Source organism: Chrysoperla carnea, chromosome 3 (genome assembly GCF_905475395.1).
Source record: "Chrysoperla carnea chromosome 3, inChrCarn1.1, whole genome shotgun sequence".
NCBI classification, from domain to species: domain Eukaryota; kingdom Metazoa; phylum Arthropoda; class Insecta; order Neuroptera; family Chrysopidae; genus Chrysoperla; species Chrysoperla carnea.
In genome coordinates, this window is record NC_058339.1 from 66,394,383 (window position 1) to 66,421,476 (window position 27,094).

The following is a 27,094-nucleotide window of genomic DNA, read 5'->3' on the forward strand; positions in this document are numbered from 1 at the left end:
AAAATTGAAAGATCGCATATAAGCTTAAAAAAAATATGTTCTTATTTTTTCGTTATAATTTGAAAGTTACAAGTTTTAAAAAAATTTTCCAAAGAGAAACGAAAAATCCTGAAACGCCAACACGATGTGTAGGAAGTGGCAATGACCCACATTTCAGTTACTGCCCAACACTTACTATGTTGGGCAGTAACTGAAATGTGGGTCATTGCCACTTCCTACACATCGTGTTGGCGTTTCAACGATTTACTTACTTGAGGGAGTAATTCTTGAAAGACCCCTTTCCCATTTTAAGTACGCTTCTATGTCACGAAAAACCTTAAACTGCACTTAAAGCTAACAATCGAATGATTAAATCCTGGTATATTTATACGTGGACAGATTATATAGCATAATCTGTAAGTAGTAACTCATTAAACTAAATTTTAATGTTTTGAATATGTATTACAACTCCTAATATATCTAATAACGTGTAACAATATAGTACAATAACCCTACCTACCCTATATGTATGGAATATATAATTTTACTCGACAAACTTACAACTTGTGATATTGATTTCAAAATTGTCTGCAAATAATTTATACAATGGTTTATTATGACAATCATCTTAGTGCTACGATTAACCAAAATTTTGAATACAGATCCAAATTTGAAAATTGTATTCAGGCAAATAGATCAGCTCCTAGCCTGGAAAATTGGTAAGTATGATTGAGAGAGTTTCTCCAAAAACCATTTTTTATCGACAATTTTCATTCATGTTTACTTCCAAATATAACGATTTCTTTTTATGCGCCATTAATTTCCATACAAAACTTAAAGTGATAAATCGGATATCGGATGTTAATTATTTAACTTTATTTTAAAACGGATTCGTAAAAGAGGGTGAGGGTTTAATTAGCGCAAAAATAACATAAAATCGTTTAATTATTATTTTTGAAATAAAAGCGTCCAGATCAGATTCACAATTTACTTTCGAGGTTTGTTGGTAACCCGCTGATATAACGGATTATAAGACGAAAACGGTACAACCACCGATGAAGCCTAATTCAATTTTGCTGTTTTTGAAAAAAAATTGCATACAAATTTTTTTTTACAAATTTTTATATTAAATTTTAGTATAATGGTTTATTATTTAATTTTTATAATAAACCAAAACTTACTCTACCATTAAAGACTATTTAAAAAGATTACAGTGTTGAGATTGGACATAATTACATAATTCATATACAAGGAATAAATACGCGTAAGTTTTATAAATTAGGTCAGCTGTTCAGTATAAAAATATCGGAGGCTTAATTATTGTTAAACATAAGTTAAAGATATGTTATTTAATATAAAGTTTCAGTTACGCATAATGGTTAACTAAAAGTTATAAGTTTTCCGGTTCTGGAACGTTCCGCACGACCTTCTTAACGCGGTTTTGGGTCAATTTATCTCTTCATTGTTTTCTTTGGAAAAATGCATTAACCTCATATTTTCAACTTTCTCTGATAACTTTTCCAAAAATGAAGGGATTAAGTTGAAATTCTGCAAAAGATGTAACTTACGATCATAAAAAAGTGTGGAAAGTTTTATCCCAATATATAACTTCACTTTTGAGAAAAGCGATTTTTTTTTTAAAACTTATAACAGCTCGTACGGCTTAGTCAAATCATCGGATTTTAATTTTTTTTAATTACTAGTTTTTTTTTTTTTTTTTTTTTTTTGAAAAGAATTCTTTTCTATACTCTGTCCAAATTTTAAAGAGCTCTAGAATTAAGCAATTGATCATATGGAACACAATTTCTTAAATTTTAGCTAAAATTCAACTTCCAACTAAAAAAAAACTGAATAAAATCGATTCATTTGAAAATTACGGTGCCACAGGCAGGCAAACAAATACGCACGTTAAACATCAGTAACACTTATATCTGGTCGGAGATTGAAAAATTAATTCATATTAGAAGAGATTTTTTTTATATAATTGAGATACTGAACCCTAAAAGTGATTTTAAATGAATATTTCAGATAAAAATTTACATTTGGGAGGATTATAAAATTTGTATGAACAATAGTACTACTTGTCTACTACAATCACAAAATATGTATAGTTTCGTGATTCATAAATTATCGTCTGACTCAATCTCAAACCAAAGAAAAGGGTGAAAACAACCCTTTTAAAGAAGGTAAAAACCCATTAAATCAAAGTTCTTAACTTTTTTAACAGGTATCAGTGGCACCATCTCGTACACCTAGTCGTATGCAACAGTATAACGATGAAGACGGCGATCGATCACCAGGTGGCGATGCTGATCGCCACAATGATGAAGTGCACGCTGAAGACGGCGGCCCATCAAACATGAGTGGTACAAGTGGTCAACCAATGAGTACAAATGGTCCACCGCAAGGTGGCAACAACAACGACGATGAAGACTCCTCACCAACCCCAGCTCGCGGTGATATGGCACAACATGGTGGTGACGGCGGCGGTGGCGGACGTACAAACGGTGGTCAAACGGTCAGTGGTGGTAATAACGTGGTAACAACAACGCACCGTGATCATTCTGACGACGATAATGATGATGAATATATCGGACGGGCACCAGGTCGTTCGGGTACCAATCTTGACGGTACACAATATTCGAATCATCGTGTTGTGAATCTGGCACCAAACGGTGGTGTGGGTGGGTATTGGCGTGCGAATGCTATCAGCCGACCAGTTAGTCCAAGTGCCACAACAATGGCAGATAATGCTAGTGATGTATCATCAATGGTACCACCAATGCCAAGACCCAAATCGCGAGTGGAACTAGCAACAAGTCGTTATAGTAATTTATCATATTGGCGCGCTAGGCGTGTTCTATTTTATAAAAATGGCGATCCATTTTTTCCGGGTGTTGAATTCCGTTTTAAACCGGGACGGGATATTAGTTCATTGGAAGCACTTTTGGATAAATTATCCTTGAGAATGGACTTACCGCGTGGTGCAAGATATATTTTTTCTATGGATGGTGATCGAAAATTTACGTTAGATGAACTTGAAGATGGTGCTTCTTATGTTGTATCATCTTACAAAACATTCAAGGTAAGTCCATAATTGTTTGCAACCCAAACACTAAGAAACCACGTGGTTTAGTTTTGATTGTTTACAATCCATAATGTCACTATAGTGACGTCACTATATTCACTTTTAACCTATAGAATTGTTAGAATTTTTAGGCGGGAATTCTGGCAAAACGTATTTTATAAAAAAATATGCAATTTTATTGATAGTTTTAATATGTCTTACCCCCTGATGGAAAATGTCGTAATGCGTATACAATAAATACAAATATTTGAGTGACCTCAATTCAACCAAATGTTTAGACGGAATTTATAATGAAATAAAAATATGGATTATATAAAAAAAAGCAAATTTAATGTTTTATTTCCATTCGTATGTAGATGAATTATCTTGGATACGTACGGTACGTACGTCAGGGTCAAAATCAGGTTAGTTGTTTTGTATTATATGTGCGATAAGAAACGAAATACAAGCTAAATTATTATATTCAATATATATTTTTAAAGCTTTCGTTTTATACCAAGTGATTCATAATTAAGGGCATGCAAATATTAAACACAAGGGCTCATTTTCGAATGTTATTGTACGCAATTTTTTATTAGGGAATCAAAACAAATTGGAAAATCTTTTGTCATAACAAAATAATTTTATTTTCCTTAGATGATTAACTTGATTTACAAAGCGGAACAAATCAATGAGCTTTTTTTCTTGCTTGAATCTTGATTTCTGTAAAACTTTTTTCTTCTTTCTATCTTAACGATTTCTCTCGAGTCTTGTGGGTTTTCTGCACATAGTCGAGAGATACCTATGTGTTATGCTGTTTATCTAAAAATTTGCCGATTGATAAAAAAGCTTGCATCATCTGTTTTTCTCTCGAGGTTTGTGGTGAGACTAAATGTATCATTACTGGCCAAAATCTACTAAAACAATGCAAGAAGAGCGGGAGGCATTACAATATCTCAATTACTAAGAATAAGAAATTCCAGTGTGATTTATTTTTACCTCTCTTTTAGTACCTAACTTAAATTAAGTAATCCCACTTTCCAAAATAATTCGTTGATAACGATCTTTAAATCGTTTTCCATGTATTTTTAGAGACGATTGAATTCCCTATTGAGAATTTCTAACGGTGTCAGATCTAAATTCTCTCGACCAGTTATAAAAATTATTATATACTAAATTGTCTATGTTTTTAAGAAAATCTCCTAGAAATGCAATTGCCATCTTATATCTCGAAAGCTAATATTACCTTACTCAATTTTACCCTTAGTTAACTTTACCCAACTAGAAAATTATAGTACCCGCTTTGCAGTACCGAAGTTCCTTAATAAATTTTCGTGTTTTTAAATCTTTTGATTTTAAGTCTGCCCAAACTGTTTTGTAACCACCGTCTTCTTTCGTCTATGCCAGAACAAACTCGAAGGGTAATTTAAAATAGAAAAAGGAGCACTTTTTCATTACATCCCTCCGATTACAGTATCTTATTTGATATACCTTTTCTGATATTTCTTTCTTTGTACTATTCTAATAGAAATGGATTATTAAAAATCATTCTATGCCATTATATTAACCTATTTAAATTATATTTCGAAAAACTATTGGGCACAAAAGACATCAAAAGATTTTGTGAGTGATTGTCCTTCTGATTGCTAGGGTTCTTTAAAATCCCTCTTATTGGCTGGTGGCTTTAAAACATATTATAGAAATTATTTATTGTATAAACTTTAATCCTTTGTTTATGTCCACATTATTAGAATATGAACCACTTTGGGTTTCGAAACTCGGCCTATCAAACAATCATCGGTATCAGACCGTAGCCTGGATCTTAATATCTGTAAAGCTCTCTCGACTTTTCAGTCTTTTATTTCTGTCTGGATGATTCCTGTCGAGTCATTCGGGATGCTGCGATTTATTTTTATACAAGGTAGTTTTTAAGGAATTTTGTAGTGATTGTTCTTCTGAATGGTAGAACTATTTTAAATGTCTCTTATTGACGGCTTTAAAACATTTTGTAGCATTTAATTTCTTTATAGCTTTTAATCCGTTTGTTTGGGTGCTTATTATTTGAATCACTTTGTAAAAGATTGTGATTATATGAAGGGGGTTTAAACGTGGTTAGTCGTACCTATATATGGTGGTTTGACCTCGCTTTGAACTGTTGTATTTTTATGTATATATTATTTCATACACCCTCTTAAGAAGAATTAATTATAAGCGTTAAATACATACAATGTAGACATTTATACCACAAACTTACATACATATATAAAACACATACATCAAATAAATCTTTTAAAAAAAATAAATATAATTACTTGATAAGAAAATGTACTATTCAAGTACCTAATACGTTTTATATGCAGAAAAAAATCAACTATAGCTTATTTTCTTATTTGACCTATTTACCTTGCGAATGTCCAATGTCCTCTCATAGTGATATCTCCAAACAGGCCTCGGTAGTTTAAAGAAAATTCGTCCATTAAAAATAGGAATGCGTTTTTCAAAACTTTAAAAAGAAACAAAAGTATTCAGGTATAGAGCAGGTAAGAATATCCTTAAATTGGTGAAAGAAGAATTGCAAAATTTTCTTTCGTTTAACATAGAACTCTAAATTTACACCCAAACGAAAGAAAATTTGCAATTTTCCTTTCACCATTGTATTGGGAGGGAATTTTTAACTGCCCTAGGACTATAGAAATTTTTCTTATTCTTCTGTACATGGGTGTAAAAATAAAAATTGAAAAAAAATTAAACAAGATTGAAATTCAATTGTAACTTTAACCATTCTTATCTGGAAAACCACTTTTCTAATAAATATAATGTTTTTTTTGCTAAAACTCTAGGATATCAAATTAGTTAAATTTTGATTTTTCAACGAGCTTTAAAACTCGATTAAAAATAGTTCATTTAATTGAATCGGATAGATTTGATTAAATCTATATAAGTGAAACCAAAATGAAATTTATCGTTTAATTATAGCATTTGGATACAATTATGACATGCATGTCGTAAATTTTTGGTACGGAATATTTATTTATTAAACGTAATCGGGGAAATTAATCACTTTCTAATGGCCGTGAAAAATAATTCAGTATGTATACAGATTAATTAAGATAAGTAACTAACCTGTAAGCATTACAATAACGGGTCGTTATCACGATTGGGAAAAATTGTATATAATGCCACTGAACTCAATTAATTCAAGGTAATCAAATAGAAAAGTATTAACCCCCATTATATTTAGAATTTGCAAAGGACCCCGCAAGATTAGATACGAAAATAGCTTTCTGTGAAGCTTCTTTTAACCCATCCTAAAATGTTCTTTGGATCATTCTGATCTAAAGCACTAGCGGCTACAAAAATTTTTAACGAGTAGTTTTCAAGTTACAGGCTAACTATAATGTATGTGTAGCTTTGATCACCCGTACCTTGAGAGCAATTAGTTAAAAAGTTTTGCTACATTTTGGGATCGGTTTCAAAAAGTTTCACTGAAATCCAATTCCCTAGTCACATTCTAAAACTTAAATATATTCGTAGCTTTAATTGCCCATAGCTCGTTAAAAGTTTTTGTGGCTGTGAGAGCTTTTGATCAGAATAATCTAAAGAACATTTTAGGGTGGGTTAGAAAAAGTTTCACAGAAGCCATTTTCCCATTCAATCTTTCTCTAGCGAACAAATAATAATTAACTTTTATTTCCCTTAGTTTTATAATAAGTTTCTGCCTCTAAGATTACTTAAATTTTCCACAATTATTTCTTTGTATGTCCATCAATGGTTGCCTCGAATTTCAGATCTTGTATAAATGAGTTGCTAATAAGTTTTAGTGTGGAAATACACCTAGTAACTACACCTATTTGTGTTACTTGTGGAAGTAACACAAATAATACACCTAGATATTACCACCAAAAGCTACAAGGTACTCTTCAATAAAACTCCATTAAAAAGGTCAATTTAATAGTTTAGACAAAATGGACTTGTTCAATGCCGATTTTCCCATAATTTCTGTTCTTAAGTCTTTTATTAAAGGCAATGTTATAGTAGTCTGTATTATGAGGCAGATATGCAGAACGTTTTGACCTACAATATGCCCATTTTACTTTATAATAACCTATCCTACTTTATTCTCGGTAAATATACTTCATAATTTTACTTAAAATTAAGTATGAGTAAATACTTTATTTCCAGTATTTAAAGGAAATGAAGGAATTTGATAGAATGTAGGAAGGAAATTTGATAGAATGTAAGAAATTTGATTTTAATAGATAGGTTTAACGAAGAATTTTGTGGTGCGTAAAACGAAACACTCATATAAATATTATAATAGAACTTACATATGATTAAAGCGATTTTTATTTTTTATCGATGATTTTTCACTTTTTATAGAGCTTAAGTTATTTGAAAAAATGGTTTGATTAAAGCGGATATAACTGGCTTTCAATACTTTGTAACATATGTCTGGAAAACGGAGTAAATTTGATCATTTTATACAAATTAACTATTAAGGTGGAAAATTTATAGCTCAAATAATACAAGAGAACTTTCAGAGAAAAAGACTGTTGACAAATACCAATTAATACTTAAAGAGCATTTAATATAAATTTAAAAAAAACTATTTTGTATTTAATCTCTGTTACTGCCATTTCAGCACTAAGTTTCGATTGTAAAATTAGCTTTGAAACTTTCAAAGATAATAAAAAAATTAATATATATTTAAGGGATTAAAACATTTTGAAAAATACTTTTTTATTCTTTCAAATACTTTATTTTTTCTTATTCAAACAATTTGATACGCTAAATTTTTGTCAAAAACAGTTGGTAACCTTACCTTACCTACAAGAAGACCATAGCTAATATGAGAACTACAGCGGCCAGGAGAAGTAGTTATTGCTATAAGAAACTTCTTGCGATAGGAATTTTCTGAACATCTGACTGATACATCTTGTTTTTTCTGATTACCTAAATAGTTTTTATTATCTTCGAAAATGATCCGTTAAACCTACTTATTGATCTACTTTCAATCAAATTTCCTTTATGGTTTTTTATTTATCTGAATTATAATAATTATATAATAATTTTCCTATTTTATAGTAGCTACCTAAGTATCCTAAAGAGGTCAAACATTCTGCATTTGCATTAGAAAATACTCTTATTAATTTATGTATGGAATTTTCTAGGCCAATTCACTTTCTTGCAAATCAAATATTGACGTATACTTAACATTTATTGTAGCTTTTATAATATAATACGCTTATTTATAATCATTAAATTGTCTTCATTCTATACCAAATAAGTACTGGGCGTCTTTACAAACTAATCAAATTTCATTTTTTATTTCAATTATTGAATAGACAGAGTGAATAGAATCATAGAAGTAATCAAGCAAATAGGAATCACAAATATTTAATTATATTAATAGAAACATTAAAATTAAACAAGCCTTGGATAGAGTCTGGTGTGACCATTGAAGTCTCCACGAATAACTTCCCAGTATAATAGAAAGTTAAAAAAAATTTAAAAAAATAAAAACTGGACCGAAACTTTGAGTCGGGGGCTTTAATCTTCTTCGATCAGCATCTCAACGAAGTTGATATCATGTTTTATTTTCACGATATCATGGAAGGTTTTAAAAAATAACTCCCCCGACTAAAAATGACTCGACCAAATGTTATGAAATTCCTTTCGGATAATATTTTTGTTAATACGCTTCGATCGACACCTCAAAAAAGTCAATATCATTTTTTGTTCGCGTGGAATCGACGATGAAAAAAATGTCTACGGACGTACGTACGTTCGAGCGTACATACGCACATACCAAACACACACACACACATACACACATACTTCTTCTCCAAATAGGGTATTCCACTATTTTTGAAAAAGTACCACAAAATGTTGATTTTGCTAATAAAAAGCCACCAAAAATTTATTTCGGAAAGGTACACACGCTTTCTTGCCAAAAACTTAAATTAAATTTTAAACTTTTTTTAAACTGTCAAAAACGCGGGCATCGAATTTGATGACGTAATATCGGTATCATACGAAATAATACAAATAAGTTTGCAGATATATTCATAGACATCTGATTATAATAAATATAAGTACTTATTTCTATGGATATATTATACCCAGCTGCCTACACTGAACTAACCGAAGGTCTATGGCTCATACCGATATGACATCACAGCAGGGCTTGCCCGCGTTTTAGGTCACGTGATATAAGTTTAAAAATTACGATTTTTAATTTTAATATTTTAAAATAAAAGTGTGCTTTTATGAGTCGAAATTAGAATATTTAAGTATATTTAACATAATTTTTAACTTTTTTCAAATTTCATAATTTATTTTTGACTAACGATAATACCTATTCGTGTTAATGCCTCGTTCTAACCATGAAACGTAAAGTTATGTTAAAAATTTCGATTTCGAAAATCGGACCCATTACAATAACTTCCTGTATTGGAAAGTTAATATACTGGTAAACAAAGTACAAACCTTCAATATCCAATATAAATCTTTACTTAATAGCCCTAACAAACACAGCAAACATAAATTGAATGACACGATAAATTGAGAGCGAAAATTATAACAACATGCATTCTTAAGACAGATAGATTGCGGCCTACAAAACAGAGGGGCGCGATTGAGGTATCTCAAATGGTCTGTTTGTAATGAAATGGTTATCTAACTATACCAAATAACAACTTCGAATGCTAAACAAAAGAGTTGAGTTTTCTGACTTTTGGTCAGAAACTTAGTATACACGCCACGGGAGCAAGCAGAGAATGTCTCAGATCTCATGTTGATCTTACTTTTGCTCCTTAGATATGTAATATTTCCATTTTACCTCTAAAGATTTTAGAATACAAAAAAAAAGTTAATAAACTACTCAGATGAAAAGAAAGTAAAGTTGTAGGAAATAAAAAAGTTCATAACAAAACCGATATTTTATAATATTGTTTCAGGAAGTGTGATAATATTATGTCTCCTACTTTTAAAAATTTTTTCCTCATATTTATAATATCCCTTTTAAATATTCTAATGCATACAAATAATATATGCAGTTATTATTATTAATAACAGTATTTTATTACACAAAATATACGTCTAATAACTGCGATCAGTCACTCTCTGCTGCAAGTCTTATGTTTGTTATTTTATGCTTAATATTGTGATATTGTTATTGTTTTAAAATGTGGTAGGTAACCTAAAAAATTTATGTGCATGTTTTATTTATATATCATAATATCTAGGTTAGAAATTTTCCACTTATGCGATTATGGAATTCATAAATATTACTTTTTTTTGTATGATTAACAATAAGTTGGTCACAAGTTTTACTTTTTCTGAGAAAAAAGTGTTATTATTGATTTAACAAGAATTAGTAAAAAAAAAAAAACCAACTTAACGTACAGCAAATCTGTAACTAAATTTTATCACAGATTTTCCATTTTTCAATAACCTTCGCTATCTTTTCTCGCAAACATGTGATGCATACATATCTTCCGTTCGTTAGACAGAAAATAATAGTCTAAGAGGACGGTATTAGGTCGATCTTCGGAATCTGATTCACAATTAAATTATCCTTCTTCTGATATACTAATTTCGATTAGTTAACAGATCGGTGAAGGTCTGTTCATGTAACTACACCGATCTATGCAACAAGTGAAAAAAACAATTGACTGAGTTAATTGTTGAAATATCATATATAGACATTATTGATAACTCTATCACATTACACATATATCTATACATGTCACACATATACATAACTGATAATCCCATATTAATACATACTATATTTGCATCTAATGTGTGTACTCTTGAACAAACAGTGATGTTTACAAAAAAAATGTTTCAAACAAAAGTTGTTTATTTTTTGATAAGGAACATTTTTGAAGTGAAAACTTCTTTAGCGGCGTTGTACACTTTTTTTGTAATGGGTAAAAAATGTTAAACTCGCGACAGGGTCACGTGTCCTGATCGAAAAATCGTAAGACTGTGTCACAGTCAGTACACCGGCTCTCGCCCGATCACTGAAGTTAAGCAACATTGGGTACAGTCAGTACTTGGATGGGTGACCGCTTGGGAACACTGTGTGCGGTTGCCTTTTTATTAAAAATATAATTTTTTTGTAATGGGTAAAAAATGTTGGTTCATTAAATTGTCATGTTTGTGTAGAATAGCGCAATAAATAAATACTGTATTCTACCACATAAATGATAGTACTTTTATACTGATAATTAAAGCAATTCGTGCAAAATTATTCCCTGGCCATTCCAAAATATCAAAAATGCACAACGTTAATATTCAAGTTTTCACTTCTGCCGGCACTCCCGGAGTGCAACACGTCGTTTTTTTTTACATTTAAACTTTTGTTCTATCTCTAACAGTTTACAAGATGGGTCCTACGGACTCTAGACCCAATTGACCTATGTTGCTTATTTATAAACTGGACTACACTTTTTGGGCGAACGGACAGACGGACGGACAGAAGACCGAAAGTGGACTAATTAAATGATTCTATGAACAACTATACCAAAATTTTTTTGTAGCATCAATATTTTTAAGCGCTACAAACTTGGGACAACTTAATATACTATGTATATTTCATATATACATGGTATAAAAATAATGGTATTGGCTTGTCTGGCAAAAATCGTTCATGGAAAAAAAATCATTAATATTAATTTAATTCAAATTAGCCACTATGATCGAATTGTTTGTAAATCAATAAAATTTCATAAAAAATATGTCTCATTCAGTTATCAAATGGGTAAAGTTCGCCCTTATACCATCTCTTGTACTCTAAATTGCAATTTTAAAATGAAAAGCTCTGAATAACTCAATTTTCATTAATGCATTAATGCATTTGTGTGACCACGTATTTACAACACCAATTTTCTAACGTACCTTAGAATTTTCACTTCATTAAAAGCTTTTTTGACCTTGATCAGATTTCCTTGATCTAATTTACAAATTCTACGAATTACAAATGTATTACACAAATAAACCTTGACTGTATATTTATTACATTTTCACTTTTCAATAGTCAATATTTATCGATACTCTAACATGATGTAGGTAATTATAAAATCCTTTAATAAAATTATGACAGATATTTGCATAAATCACACATGCTTTGTTTCGCAAACATCAAACAATGTACTTGCATATTAATTTTATTTTAATGGGTAAATATGTAGGTTATTCACATATACATGCATATAATGTTATCAGAATTTAAAATAATTGAAACTTTAAATTCTAACTTCCGCTATAAGCCCTTTTTCTCGATCATCGGTCGTATGCGAAAATAACAGATTCGTGGATAAATTTGATTTACAGTTTCAAAAAAGTAACTCATGTCCATTGATTTGAATCGCTCATGAAGACGTTTTTGTAACTATCTATCAAATGTCTCAGGCTTTTACATTTAACATAATTTAAAGAGAATATACTGGGTGAGCCATTTAAATCTATACACCTAAATATATCGTTTTGTAGTTAACCAATCAAATAATAATTAAAACAAGAGTTGCAGAGTTTGTTGGGGAATATCATATTCTGACATAATAATAATGATAATAATAGGGTTTAACCTCCGTTTCTCTGACATATACGCCTATAACAAAGGCCACCCACATCATTATTTGTTAATCTTTATTTATTAAATTACAAACATATTTACAATTACATTTTGTGATCAATTCTGCACTACCATTATTTATAAATTGTTCAAACTGCCGCTTTTTTCGAACCCGCAACCTAAGTCTAAATGGACCAACAGCCAAAGTCAAACGCCTTAGACCGCTCGGCCATTTAGGCTCTTCTATATTCTGACATCAGATTGGGCGTAGTTCTTTGGGCTTCTTTAATAACCAATTTAGATCCTAAACGGTACGTGATAGAATAATATTTATTGCATTTAATCGAAAGAAAATACGCTTAAAGTTTATCGATAAATGTAGGTCAATGTCATGGACACAGACGAATGTCCTCTATTTTCCTTGGCAACTTTTGGTTAAAACATTTTTCTGTAGTTTGTATGTTTTCTTTCGATTAAATGCAATAATAACATAATCTTAAGTCGCATTTTCTCCGATAGCTAATGTTTTTCGAAAAATGTTTTTTGAAAAATAATTTTTTTTTTTTATGAGGCTCAACTTTCTAATTTAAAGTGTTTTTTATCTCTTATCATTTAAGATTTAAATTGACTATTAAAGTCACTCGGCGAACTAGTTCAAATATGATGTAAGAACATGATGCCTCTAATCAAACTCTGCAAATTTTGTTGAATTTTTTTATTGGATTGGTTAGCTACAAAATGAGATTTTTAGGTGTATAGATAAAAATGGCCCACCCTGTATGTTTTATCGACAGGTAAATTTTACATCTACGCCTTTGATCGCACGGTCTTGAGACCATTTTTAAACGAAAATATAACATAAAAATTTATAGAACATAAATTTTCATTGACTCCAAACAATAAATTAATAAAATTACGAAAAGCTAAGAGCAAATTTTCTGTATAACCTTGACATGAAAAATTTAATATTATATACGGGACTATATTTGGATAAAAATAAATAAATTTGGCAAAAAATAATTATTTAAACATAGTGTAATCCGTGTATGAACTAAAATAAAATAAATTTGCACCAGCTATACACGACACCTCTATGTACAAACTAACACAAGGGTTGAAAATAGAAAAGTGAAGCAGTTTAGTTAAGCTAAAATCTATCGAATGGCTAAATAGTTTTATCTTCTAAACGTAATATAAAAGAAACTAATCTCATTTACTTTTTTAGTTTGCTTTTTAACTTTAGAAACTAACTTTCTTAACTTTAGTTTTGCATACAAAACTAGATATACCTATGTAAATAAACAAGTAGAGATGTTTTGAGCCTAAATAGGATGAATTTGAAAATCTAGTTTGCGAAAAAACCATTTAAAAAAATTTCTTTTTGACGAATATTTAATTTAATCCAATGAAAAGAATTGAATAAAAGCGGCAACTTTGTACAATTTACGTCTGTTCCGTGACCATGTGCTTCTTGTTATACCGTGTGAATAGATGAGCAATATATGAGAGTATGTATTGTTGCGTTAACAGATTTATGGCACTAATACAACTACTTTAGAGAACTATATTTTTTCTCAAAGATATCGCTTTTGACTTACTCCTATAGAAATGTGGAGCTTGGGCTAAGCTTATGGACAGGAATATCGTAAAATTTATTTAAGCTATATAAGACTTCTGAAGCATCTTTGTAATGAAGGAGGAACAATTGGTCGTAGTAAAAAAAATCTTCTTACTTATACCTCTAAATCTAATCTAATAAAGAGGGTGGCTTTTTTAAGTTGGCATAGGCTTGAACTGAACAAAAAATGTTGCTTTTTTAATAACTAACAACTTCCTAACTTAAATTGTTCATCTATCTGTTACCAGGTATGGAATAGAGTGAGCTTTTCATTGATCCTAAAAATCTGGGTCAGGTTTAATGTTTGCGTAAGATTTGCGAATATTGACATTTTTTGCTTGAAGCATTTTTATTGATGTGTAACTTGATACGTTAAACATGGAGGTAAAAAAACCTTCCAATTTCATGTCGATAACTCATCAATCATTTAAATATGTAGATTTATAGGTTAGATTTTTTTCTGATTATACATACACTAGAGACCTTACCTCCGTAATGATTATTATAAGATTGTAATTATATTAATATAATAGTCGTTAAAAACTCATTTAAGAAGGAAGCGATTTTATTTCAAAGACAAGTCATCATTGAAGATAATTTATTAAAAAAATTTAATTCATTTTTTGTTAGTAAATTAACTTGATTATTTTTTTATTTTGCTACCCTTAAATTTGATTAAAATAATTAATTACTACCATGAATTTATTTAATTGGAAACAAAAGTTATGATATTCATACAGGAAATTAGTATCATTTTCAAAATATATAGGAAATATTATATAGAAACGTGTTTGATTTAAGTGGATTAAAATGCGTCAACGGGAAATAATTAAGGATTTATGGGTGTAGTTTAATTTCATATGTTATTTGTAGAACTGGGAAGGATTTAATTTTTGGTGCGTTTATGAAAATGAAATATTTTTTTGCAATGTACATTCATATTAAATTGAGTTTAATTACGAATAATAACATAAAAATTTAATAGTACAAGAGACGGTATAAAGTCGATCTTTACTCTTCTGATGAGACAACACTTTTATCATATCAATTCAAGCAATTTTCATGGCTATTTGAGTTTTAATAAATTAATTGTAATCAATTTTTCCATGACCGGTTTTTTTTTGCAAACCTATACAATCATTTTCGTAATTAAATTATCTTTCCTCTAATACCCATTTCGATTGGCGATAGATGTAGATCTATTCACACCATATGAACCGGTAAGTCAATATATGTTACACCGATATGTTAACCAATCGAAATTGGTATCAGAAGAAAGATAATTTAATATGGTACAGAATTTTTTCTGACAGAAAATCGTTCACGGAAAAAATTGATTAAAATTAATTTAATTAAAAATAGACATGAACATAAAATTTCATAAAAAATATGTCTCATCTGGTTATCAGATGAGTGAAGTTCGACCCTAAGGTTTTTAAGGTTTTTCGATTTGATTTGACGATTTTTTTGTTGTTGCTACGCAAATTGGATCTTTATCCCGCTTATACTATCGATAAAGAATGTAAAACTGAAACAAAACAAATTAATTGTGTCGGAAATATTAACATAACATATTTTATGGCCGTATAGACTATTATGCAAAAGTCTACGTATATCAAATTTACTGGATACTAACTCGTAACATAAGTATTCGAAGCGAATTACATAAATGCCGTACATAAATACATCACGTATAGCTTCGGAAATTGACTCGAGATCAAAAACTTTTGTTTACCTTCCGGTACCGAAGTTACCGTATTTATTTCTGTTTCTTATGCAGAGTAAGTACCCAGCAACAATAAGTATGCCGTGTAAGTACACACCAAGGGGTGTGACATTTATATTCTCCGCTGTACTCACCTGTACCGCGCAAAAAGTGACGCCATTTTGCTCAAACTTACTTTTACACACAGCATCTTTTTCAACATGATTCCTAGGGTCATTTCACAAGCATAATTTGACCTAGGATGTATAGTATATATGAAAATTATTGGATTAGACTATAGTTAAGTAATATTAAGTTTTTTTCCAAGGAATCTACCAATTGATGTGAATGATCTCAGATCAGAGTCCTGAATCATTTTTCGAGCTAGGGACTTGCCAATGAATATAATCTTCAAGACCTTTAGCATTCTCGAATCAGAGTTGAATAGATCAAATGTTCTTAATGCCTTAAATATACTTTGGAAAAGAATATAAAAAGACTTACTAACCGAAATTTTCGTGAATGTACGTATATATATATATATACTAGCGGTCCCGACAGACGTTGTCCTGTCCCGTAAAAACGTAACTCCAATTCATTAATACCTATACTACGTTTCGCCTGTCCGCTAAACCCATCCCGCTAAACCCCAATTTAACTCCTATTTATTGGAGTGGCCTGACCTTCGACCTTTGGCCTGGTCTTTGATAGTACAGCTCGCTGCGCTCGCATATGGCTCTAATAAATGCCTATTGACAATACCTGAATACTATTAAAAATACATAGTACACATAGTAAGTTGTAAAATAATTTGATATGATTTATATGCGCTCCCACCATTTAATGAAATTTCATTTTTTTGGTACGGAGCCCTCAAAAACAGTTGTACTGGACCAAATTGTGAATCTAAACCATTCTCGAATCCCCTTGAACTCACACAAAAAATTTCATCAAAATCGGTCCAGCCGTCTAGGAGGAGTTCAATTACATACACACGCACAGAAGAAATATATATATTAAGATATATATATATATATATATATATATATATATATATATATATATATATATATATATATATATATATATATATATATATATATATATATTGCTGTTAAATGAATAAAGCTCTAGAAATTCTTTTATAATTTTATAACTTACCAACTCGTACATTCACGAAAATTCTGGCATATATTGATTGCAGTTCAAAATAAATCGGTATATTTGAAAGAAAAAAATGTATTTGATTTTGAAAATATTATAAATTTTAATGTAATTTTGTGCAAAATATTTCGTTATAAACAATATAACTTTTATTTGCAAAGGAAATAATAAAATAAATTTCATTTCTAATGAATAATTTTTCATTGAAGCTATAATTTCTTTAATTTCTTTGTACTACATTTTTTCCATTAAAATAATGAAGAAAAAAGTTATATTGTCATTATAATTTTCTAGCAAAAATCAAATGAATCATAACATTAAAAATATTAAGGTAGTTTAATCGTAACGCATCTATAATTATTTTATATCATTACATTGTACAGTATATGATCATCAGTGTTTAAATATATTATTTTATCAAACCTCTCCCCTCCCTAATTTTCAAAATTGACTTATACTTAGTCCAACTTCATATAACAAAATCAAGCTTTTTATTTAAAATTACCTTAGAGCTCTTACATCCTTAAAGTTGATGAATTTTTTTTTCTTATTCAAATGGGAACTTAATTAACACTTCAACCCTGTCATATTCTGACCACACTTTCAAATTTTCAATTTTTTAAATTTTGCTTCACGAATCTTTTTGTTTAAATAATAATGAAAAGAAAACAAGCATTTATTAATTATAAGCATACGGCTGATTTAATAATTTCTTAGAGCCAGAATTCAAATAACACGGCTTGACTTGCTACAAATAAGTACAGAATATGTATGCAAGCTTTCTACCTATATGCTATACCTATATCGTTTTTGCATTATCAGTTTTCTTCTATCTTATTCGAGTTTCATCTTCGGAGAAATTTTCGAGCAAACTACCTTAAAAAAGATAAGTTTTACAAGACATATGTTTTTCATTAAAATTTATTTTATAATATTGACACAGTGACCACGAAGGAAAGGCCACATCATTTTTCTTCTTTTTTTGTTACACAGGTGTGCCTCAATGATAAAAACAATACCATAACTAAAGTAGCGCATATTATTTCATTTATAATTCTGCATGCATCGTATAGGATATAATTTAAGAGTTAATATGAAAAATAAATACTGTTGTAGGTATATGGTAAAATAGATATTCCTTCGATTTAAATATTATTTAGATAGAGCTGCTTTATTAGTGCTTTATAAAAGTAATTCAATATGTCTTCAAGGTGCGGCGAATTTATTCATTTGATTGTATCATGCAAAAAAACGGAAACTTATTTTATAATTATCAAATTATATTTGATATTTGAAAGGATGAAATTTTCCTTTTTTTATTGTGAAAAGCTTAGTGTAGGCTTTTTCTAATTTTCTTTTAAAATTAGAATTATAATTGTGTATAAATTGTTATTTATATTGTTAATTTAAAAATAAATTAATTTAACCTTCAATATCGAGCCTTTATCATAAAAAAATGTCCCTGATTATTAATTTTATGAATTTAAAAGTCCGGGTAGTTTTCATAATGTCCGGGTAGTTTTGATGTAGGCATCATATACTTCTTTATACACAAAAAACGTAGAAGACAATCGGACACTACACCTAATTAATTCAGGGATGTACAAAATGAATATTGTCATTGAAAACGCTTTTTCGAAAACGAAAATTTACGCTTTTGGTATTCGTGGTCATTGTTATAATCTCATAGAATTGTATTTACAAAATAGACTCAATTTGTTCAATTAACCATAAATGGATGTTGTTATAAATCGCGGTTGGGAGAAGTTCGTTCTGTAGTACTACAAGGATCTATTCTTGGACCTTTATTGTTTCATAAATGTATTACATATTGCTTTGAAACAATATCTTTGCAATGTGATACTCTTTGCTGATGATAAAACAATAGTTGTTTCTCATAAAAATGCAAACGAGCTTGAAGCAATTATTAGAAGTATTATGCATTTAGTTTAAGTTTGGTTTACTAAAAATAGCTTGCTTTTAAATGAAAGTAAAACATCTGTGTCAACTTTCGGTTATGATGCAATTGTTTCGAAACCCAATGTAAATGTTTCCAATTCCCTGGGATTACAAATAGATGATGAACTGGAAACCGCAAGTGGATACTTTATGTAATAATTTGAGTAGAATATGTTATTAAATAGGGCATTAGAATCAAGGGTTGACCGTAAGACGCTACTATCGCTTTATTATGCTAACTTCGTGTTACTCATGTCATATGGGATAATCATATGGGGACATCAACGCTAAAAAAGTTTTTAAAATTCAAAAGCGTGCTCTTAGAATAATATTTAATTTAAAAAAAAACACCGATAGTTGTAGACATTACTTTATTAAAAATAAAATTTTAACTTTTTACTCTCATTATGTTCTTGCAATTTTCAAATTCTTTATAAAAAATAAGGAACTTTTTGAACCTAACAAAGTAACAAACAAAGGGTATCCTATTAGAAAAATGATTGAATATGCACATCCTAAATGTAAATACTCTTTTATAAAAAAGGAACACTAGATACATTTTAGGGGGAGACAATCAATTAAACAAAAGTCTATGTATTTTAAATTTCTGTTCCTATTTCGAGTCAATTGTAAATTTTAGTAAAATAACAGTCCCATATGCGATTTAAGTTAGGTATTTGTCTAAAAAAGGTTTTGAAACTTTAATTTTTGATTTCAAAAGTAATTTTTTATAACCCTACAAAAATAATATTACCCCTACACACATTAATTTTGATTGACTGTGAATATTTTTGAACAATTGAAATGAAATCATGATCGTCAGACGGCTATTAACACACCACCCCAATTTTATGATGGATATACGTAGATATACACACCTACATCATATGACTTTAGATAGTTAAGAGAGGGTGGTTTACTTATGTGGTGGTTGGTAACCTTGACTATTATCGGTCAGTAGTATTACTGACCCTTTATACTCTCACGCTCTGTATAACCTTGAATATTATGCTATGCTATATACATAACGTCTTATTTCCTTCATATAATTGTATTATTTACGAGGGATATTCTCATTTACTATATATATGTTGTGATTTGAAACAGAATGGTCCTTAAAGAGGTGTTTGGAACCAAAACATGACCAAAAAGCTATAGTTTCAAAAATAATTTCATATATTGTTAAGTCTCTTGGCCATGTGCATTTTGTAGAATTCAAAGTTGGTCTTCTAACATTTTTTTTTTACTTTCTAGACGCAATTAAAATCATTTTATCTATTTCTACGCTGAAGTTCTCTTGGTCCTACAATATCTTCCATTTGCAGGAGTAGAGATTTAACTTATGAACAACTTTTATTCAAGAGTTAGGCACTTCTGTCTACAGAGGAATTTTTCATCAGAAATAATTCTTTAAGATAAATCTCTAAAAATTGAGCAAGGAGCGTATTTGAAATTTTATTTTCATCCTTCAATTTCTAAAATGATTCAATGAATTCGAATTTCATTGAAGATGAATTATTTAAAATATTACTTTATAAGCGACTTGTTTATCGAGAAATTTTTTTGATTAACTCTATTGCTTCTGGTTGAATTTCTACGGAAAATTGCCAACCTTATTTATAGCGTTTTCCAATAAGAGGCTTCATTTTGAATAGCCAGTTGTTTGGCCAGTTTTTACTTTCAAAGCTTTCATCTTTTGACATTTTACAAGTAAAAACTTACTGAAAATCGAACGATATACGCTTCAACAACGCATTGTAAATGATAAAATTCACTACAAAAATGGTTTACTATAAAAATTACTCCAAAAACCTTAATGGTTGGAATTGGAAGATATTGATGTAGACGACGTTAATTTCTCGAAGAGGTGATCACAATTGGCCATCGAAATCTTGTGATTTAACACCTTGGGACCTTTTTCTTTGGCGCTACATGAAAGATAAGGTGAAAGATAAAGTCCTCGTGAAGTTATCAACTGCACATGCGCGAATTGGCCATGGAAAATTTCATGAAATGGATACGATGCTGCAAGCGCAGCCGTGGCGGTCATAAGACAGATATCGTTTTCCATGATTAATAGCATACCTTTCTCTTTGCAATGAAATAAACATCCATTGATTTCTTTTAAAAAAGAATCGTTTTTTTAAAATAGCAAAATGAAACCTTTTATTGGAAAACTCCGTACTGATTTTTATTAAATGAGTAAACACTGCCTGAAATTGATCAGTACCTAAACGAACTTTCTATGGCCAAAAAGGAAGTTACTCACATATTACTTTGAAATCTTAAAGGATTAAGAATTAACAGAAAATGGAAAGAAATGATTTAAAAAAGACAAAAAAAAGAAAAAGAAAAATGAGTGTGATATGTGATTCAACTACTTTTCCAAAATAAATAACAATACTTTTCAATGTAAAAGATATAATTTTGCGTTGAAGTAAGTTCTCAGTATGAATCTCATTCAAAGAGAAACACCGTTTTTAATAACCAGTTTGTATGTTCAAATATCATCAGAGTATTTATAATTAATAATACAAATGTTTACGTTCATAAATTTTATATTAACAAAATACAAATGGAAATATAGATTGGTATAAAATATACCATTTCTTTAACTAATATTATTATTTTAACAGAATTGGCAGTTTGAGACAATTTTGCTGTATAATAAATCAAATAAAAAAAATTTATAAAATTTGCTGACATTTAACCTTGAATGGATTTAGGATTTAAGAGCAGAATAAATATAGTAACCATTGTAGTTTAGAAGAAATACCCCACGCATATTCGATATTTTTTAGAAAATCGAAGTAATAGCCCATAAAGTTACTTTTTCTATGGGATGTGTAAACATTTGGGCCAAATATGAAATGACCTACTGAAGAAGAGTGTAAAACCTACCTATAATACTGAAAAGCAGATATAATAAGATTACAAACGAACTCGTTTCAAAGCATGAAGTACACGGCACTATTTGTAAGGCAAACATGGTAAGGGAGAACTCAATTTTTTTAGCATTGCCATATTCTTTTTTCGAAATATTAAAGTTAGCCATTTTTGGAAGATTTTTTGGATATTGTTTCTCTATTATACCAACAGTGAGTATAGTGCTTCATAATTATTTTTATAAATATTAACAAAAATCATTAGTTTCCTTAAAAACACATTTTCTTTATTTTATCAAAAATAAAAAATGCTACTCGAATCACTTTATGGTTCTACCATCCAAAATGTAGCTTTATCCAAAAGTTTTTAAGCAATTTCATGTAAGCACAATAAACATAAAAAAAAAAAAAACGGGTTTTCAGTAACAAATAAACATAATAACAATAATTGTCCCAATATTAATAAATTCAAAATAATCTACCAAATTTCCTTGAACTGAATGGAAATGAAAATACACTCCATATGTAATATATCATTAATTCAACCCATAACTATACAATAAAACTATAGCCGAATACTTTAAATCATAGGTATATAAAACACCACACACACAATCATAAACACAAAATCAGGAAGTGAAAATTTAAATGATCTCTTATCAGATAAAGAAAAAAATAATATATATTACACGCATATGCAATTTGATTATTATATTTTTACAAGTACTCGACTCTACATATGGTGGCGTTTTAAGTACTTTAAAGTACTACTATAAAAATTTTATTTACATTTTTTATGATAATTAAAACAATTAGACTAAGAGCTTAAGAGAAAACTACCCCCATTCCTTAAAAATTTACAATATTAATAATAATACAATAACCTTGTCATTTGAAAGTACGGGGTAGTCTGTATCAAATCCGGTAGTTCTGATTTTTAGCAGACTTGTTTATGATGTTGTCCCAATGAATAATCCAAGTTTGTGTCCTCGAACGACGAAAGCAACTTTGTCAAAATCGAAAAAATCCGTAAAAATTTCATTTTTTTTTTCTAAAGTGTCATTTGCTTTTAGAGTAGATTAGATTTGCTACAATATGAGTCTGGAATCGTCTTTGTAGACCCAATAGTTTCCGAGATATAACTATTCATCATTTATTCTTTCTTCGCAATTTTGTGCAATATTTCAGACATCCCTCGAACTACTCCAGCTGGAGTTAGTACCACTTACCTGAGTGCTAGTGTTGTTCTGAATCAAAATTATTTTAAAACGACATAATATTGCAAAAAATTGCGATGTTCGAAAAAATGATAAACTTTGAAAAAATTTATCTCGAAAACTATTGGGTCTACAAAGTCGATTCTAGGCTTATATTATAGCAAATTTAGTCTACTTTAAAACATTTTGATATGGTACTTCAAAAACTACCTCTTTAGGGTTATAATAAAAAAAAACTGAAATTGTTACGGGTTTTTCCGATTTTGACAAAGTTGCGTTCGTCGCTTGAGGACACAAACTTGGATTATTGATTGGGACAACATCATAAACAAGTCTGCGAAAAATCAGGACTACCGGATTTGATGCAGACTGTAATGTGCAAAGTTATGGTTATATAAGTCGGTATGGTTAAAAGAAATGAGATGTATCATAAATATTTTGAAGGTGTTTATGAAAAGCAAGAAAATTTTAATCTTTCACTTGAGAAAGTTTTTGCTTTCGTCCATACTCTGCAATCAATAGCTATAACGATATTTATTTGAAATAATTAGAGGTATCTTCAGATTGTCTACGATTTCTCGCTTACATTTAATATTCAACTTTTTTAAGATGTCTTTATAAGGTTAGTTTGCAGATGCAAAATATTCCATGTGCTGCTCTTGGTAAACTCTGATTTCGTATCGGTACGTTGTCTAAAATTTTAGCAAAATTACAAAAAAGCACTAATTTAAAAAAAATTTATATAATATAAAAAATATTTTTTAACGAGCAAGCTTTTATTATACTTAAAAGTAGAAAATAATTTTTCTTTCAGACACTCACACACTACTAATTGTAAAAGCTGTAGGCGCTCAGTAATAAATTTCAAGGATTGTTCGGAGCGCCTCAAGCTTATACAAATAGTCATGTTTGAGTAGTTCATAGAAAAAATTATTGTCTACTTTTTAGTTCAATAAAAGCTTGTTCCTAAAAAAGTATTTTTATTTAAAAATGAAAAATCGTAGATGGAAGATATGGTGGAAGGGATGGGAAAATCAGGTCATACTTGCCACAAAAATGCATTATCATTCGATCTATATATCCAAGCAAAATTTCCGCTTAATTGAAAACCGTAAAGTGGGTCAAATTTAGTTTTCAAGATTTAATTACAAGCACGGGGATGATGAGCACCAAGATCCAAAAAAGGCTAATTTGACGGTCTTTATCTTACACACCTAGACTTAAACTTTGCTCTGTGTCTTAAATATTGGTCTTGCTCCTTTTATAATTTACTGCTTCTGTCTAGCATACTTGGTGTTATACTTTGATCTTGCTCTTACATATATACAAGACCAAACAAGATTTGCAAAACCAAGACCAATGAGTAAAAGAAAATTTCTAAACCGATTACTTTTTTGTTAAATAAAGACAGTCAGTTACAGTCTTAGTTTTGGTCTTTCTCTTGGTCTCGCTCATTGCTACACCAGGATAGGTGAAACTTCATGAAAGGTTCTAAAACTAAAAAACCGTAGGTAAAACGGAAAACTAAAAAAGGCAAAGAGATTCATATTAGAGGAAAAGTTAAAAGTTATATTTTTTATAGAGTTAAAATATTTAATGTTCTATCTAGATCAAAGAGAGGTAAGAAAGGATTTAACTATATACAACGCGTACAAAAGAATGCTCGGGTAAATAGAATATGCTGTAGTTCATCATACAAAGAGTACTCCGAAATTCAAGAAATTTAAGGACTTTAATTGAAGGATCTGGAAATAGCTAAGTAAGGAATCTGTTCAAAGATGCTGTTCTCAAAAGCGAACATAAAAAGTTGACTCGGTTATCCAAGCTGCACAAAACCAAAGCTGGGGTTTCATTCAGGGTTTCTAAACTGCTACTCCTTGACTATAAAATAAATTTACATATTTTCACAATAATTAAATATTAAAAAGTATTAATTAATATTATTTAATTTTGTTTTATTGTGACATAATTTTACCCAGATACAAAACATTTTTAATAATATGAGTCAATGGGTTGTTTTTCACATATCACAAAAAAAAAACTATTTCAAGGTTTTATGTTTTAAGTTTTTTATTAACTAAATAATATAATGTAGTGTTTTAATGTCGAAAAGAGATTAATTAACACTTAGAAATTATAAATGAATTTTTATAAAATATATGACCATGAACGGTAAAACCTTACCCTCAGATAAATGGTATTAACGCTATTCGACAGTTAGATAAAGAACTTAGATGTTAAAAAAAATGTTAGATAAAGTTACATTATGTAACGTATTTTCAACTCCTTTATTCCTCCTTTTTCAAAATTTTTAATTACTAGAGTAAATTTATCGATGAAATTAATCTAATCTGTAAAAATATAGAGTCGATTAATTTTTGTGCAATGAAAACATAAAAACACAGCCATCCATTTCCTATATGATTTGGGAAGGAGGCTATCTAATATTGCTTTTTTTGACAATAATTTGTCGTTGAAAAGTATATCGCCACCGGTAGCATATTCTTCTATACTACACGATAAGAAATATATGGCGTTTACTACAACGCTGGTTTGATAAAGAGACAGATACTATAGTATCTATGTTAGATAAGTTATATAACAGTATTGAATACGGCTATCCACCAGAAGTATTGTGGGTATCGATAACCAGTTTGGGCCTATCGCCCATATAGCATTGACTCATCCGTAGCTATTGCTGATGTTACTATTCCCCCAATAGTCAACAGTGATATCCACAAGAAATTTCTTATCGTGTAGGTGAAAATTTTTTGTCATTGATGATGTCATCGATAATTGTAGAAATCATTTGGAAAATATAATTTTCTTGAATGAAAAATGAATACGAATTAGGTATTAAATATTAATCAAAATTTTAAAATATTAATCAAATTTATTAATCCAAATGTAATTTAATTAACGGTGTTACCTCGGAACCATATACGATCCTTTTCAAATGTCCGCGTACTTTTCTGAATATGATAGGGCAATTACAAGCAAAATGTTACTTTAGAAACATTAACATTGTATATCCCATAAACTTTCCCGCCACATAGGTCCTGTTGGTGTTCCATCCCTCCAAGTAAATACACATCTATGCTGTCTTGTAATATTCATAAAAAATCCACGATCCGCAAAAAAATATTCATTCCTATAAACATTTTTTAAAGTAAAATATAGACCTCCATTTCGCGGTATAATTTCCCATTCATTTTCCACAGAAGAAGGAGTTTGATATTTCCAAGTGAAAACTGAACTCCGGGTAATGTGAGAATTATACTCTGGTGCAAGAGTGAACCCGGGATTACATCTGGATACGGCTGACAAATCGGATGCATACAAGTATTCATTATACCGAACATTTGTTATCCTAAAAGATTCGCCATTGTTGGAAGTTTCGAATTTCCATATTCCTTCACGTGGTATGTAGCCTCCACTTGAACCATAGGCCAAAACAAAAACATTTCGTCGATCGGTATCCGCTTTAGATTGTCCATCAGCATATAAAAACGACGGATGTGCTTTATTTTTAAGTTTACAATTATGCGGTCGCCGTATGAATTCAACAGCATTTTTTGGTAATTTTTCGTTTATACGCTCAAGTTTTCGTTTTAATTTTGTATTATTTGTCGTTGAAATCTCGGCCAAAAATGAATTAACATAATAGGTTAACTTCAATATATTACGATTTTCTAAAAGATTGTTTTCGATCATATAACCGCAGACGTATGATAATCCGTCAACAGATTGAGCAAAATGTGGAAAATTTCGAATATTATCCAGAATATTCTTTATTCGATTTGTCGCATCAACACGAATAAAACACGGATCAAGAAGTGTATCAAGAGATCTTTTGGTCTTCGAGTTCTTTTGATTAAGTGCATCAAGTATTATTTGTTTGAAATAATAATTAAAGT

The 27,094-nt window shown here is 29.8% G+C and overlaps 1 protein-coding gene across 1 annotated transcript in view; it reads left to right on the top strand.

Annotated features, from left to right (window-relative positions):
* The first annotated feature begins 2,707 nt into the window (after positions 1-2,707).
* The window catches only part of LOC123294557 (echinoderm microtubule-associated protein-like CG42247), a 54,937-nt gene continuing 30,550 nt past the window's right edge, over positions 2,708-27,094 (top strand). The window contains exon 1 of the mRNA XM_044875625.1: positions 2,708-3,064. Coding sequence (XP_044731560.1) covers positions 2,720-3,064 — 345 coding nt within the window. The 5' untranslated portion in view covers positions 2,708-2,719. The remainder of the gene's footprint in view (positions 3,065-27,094) is intronic.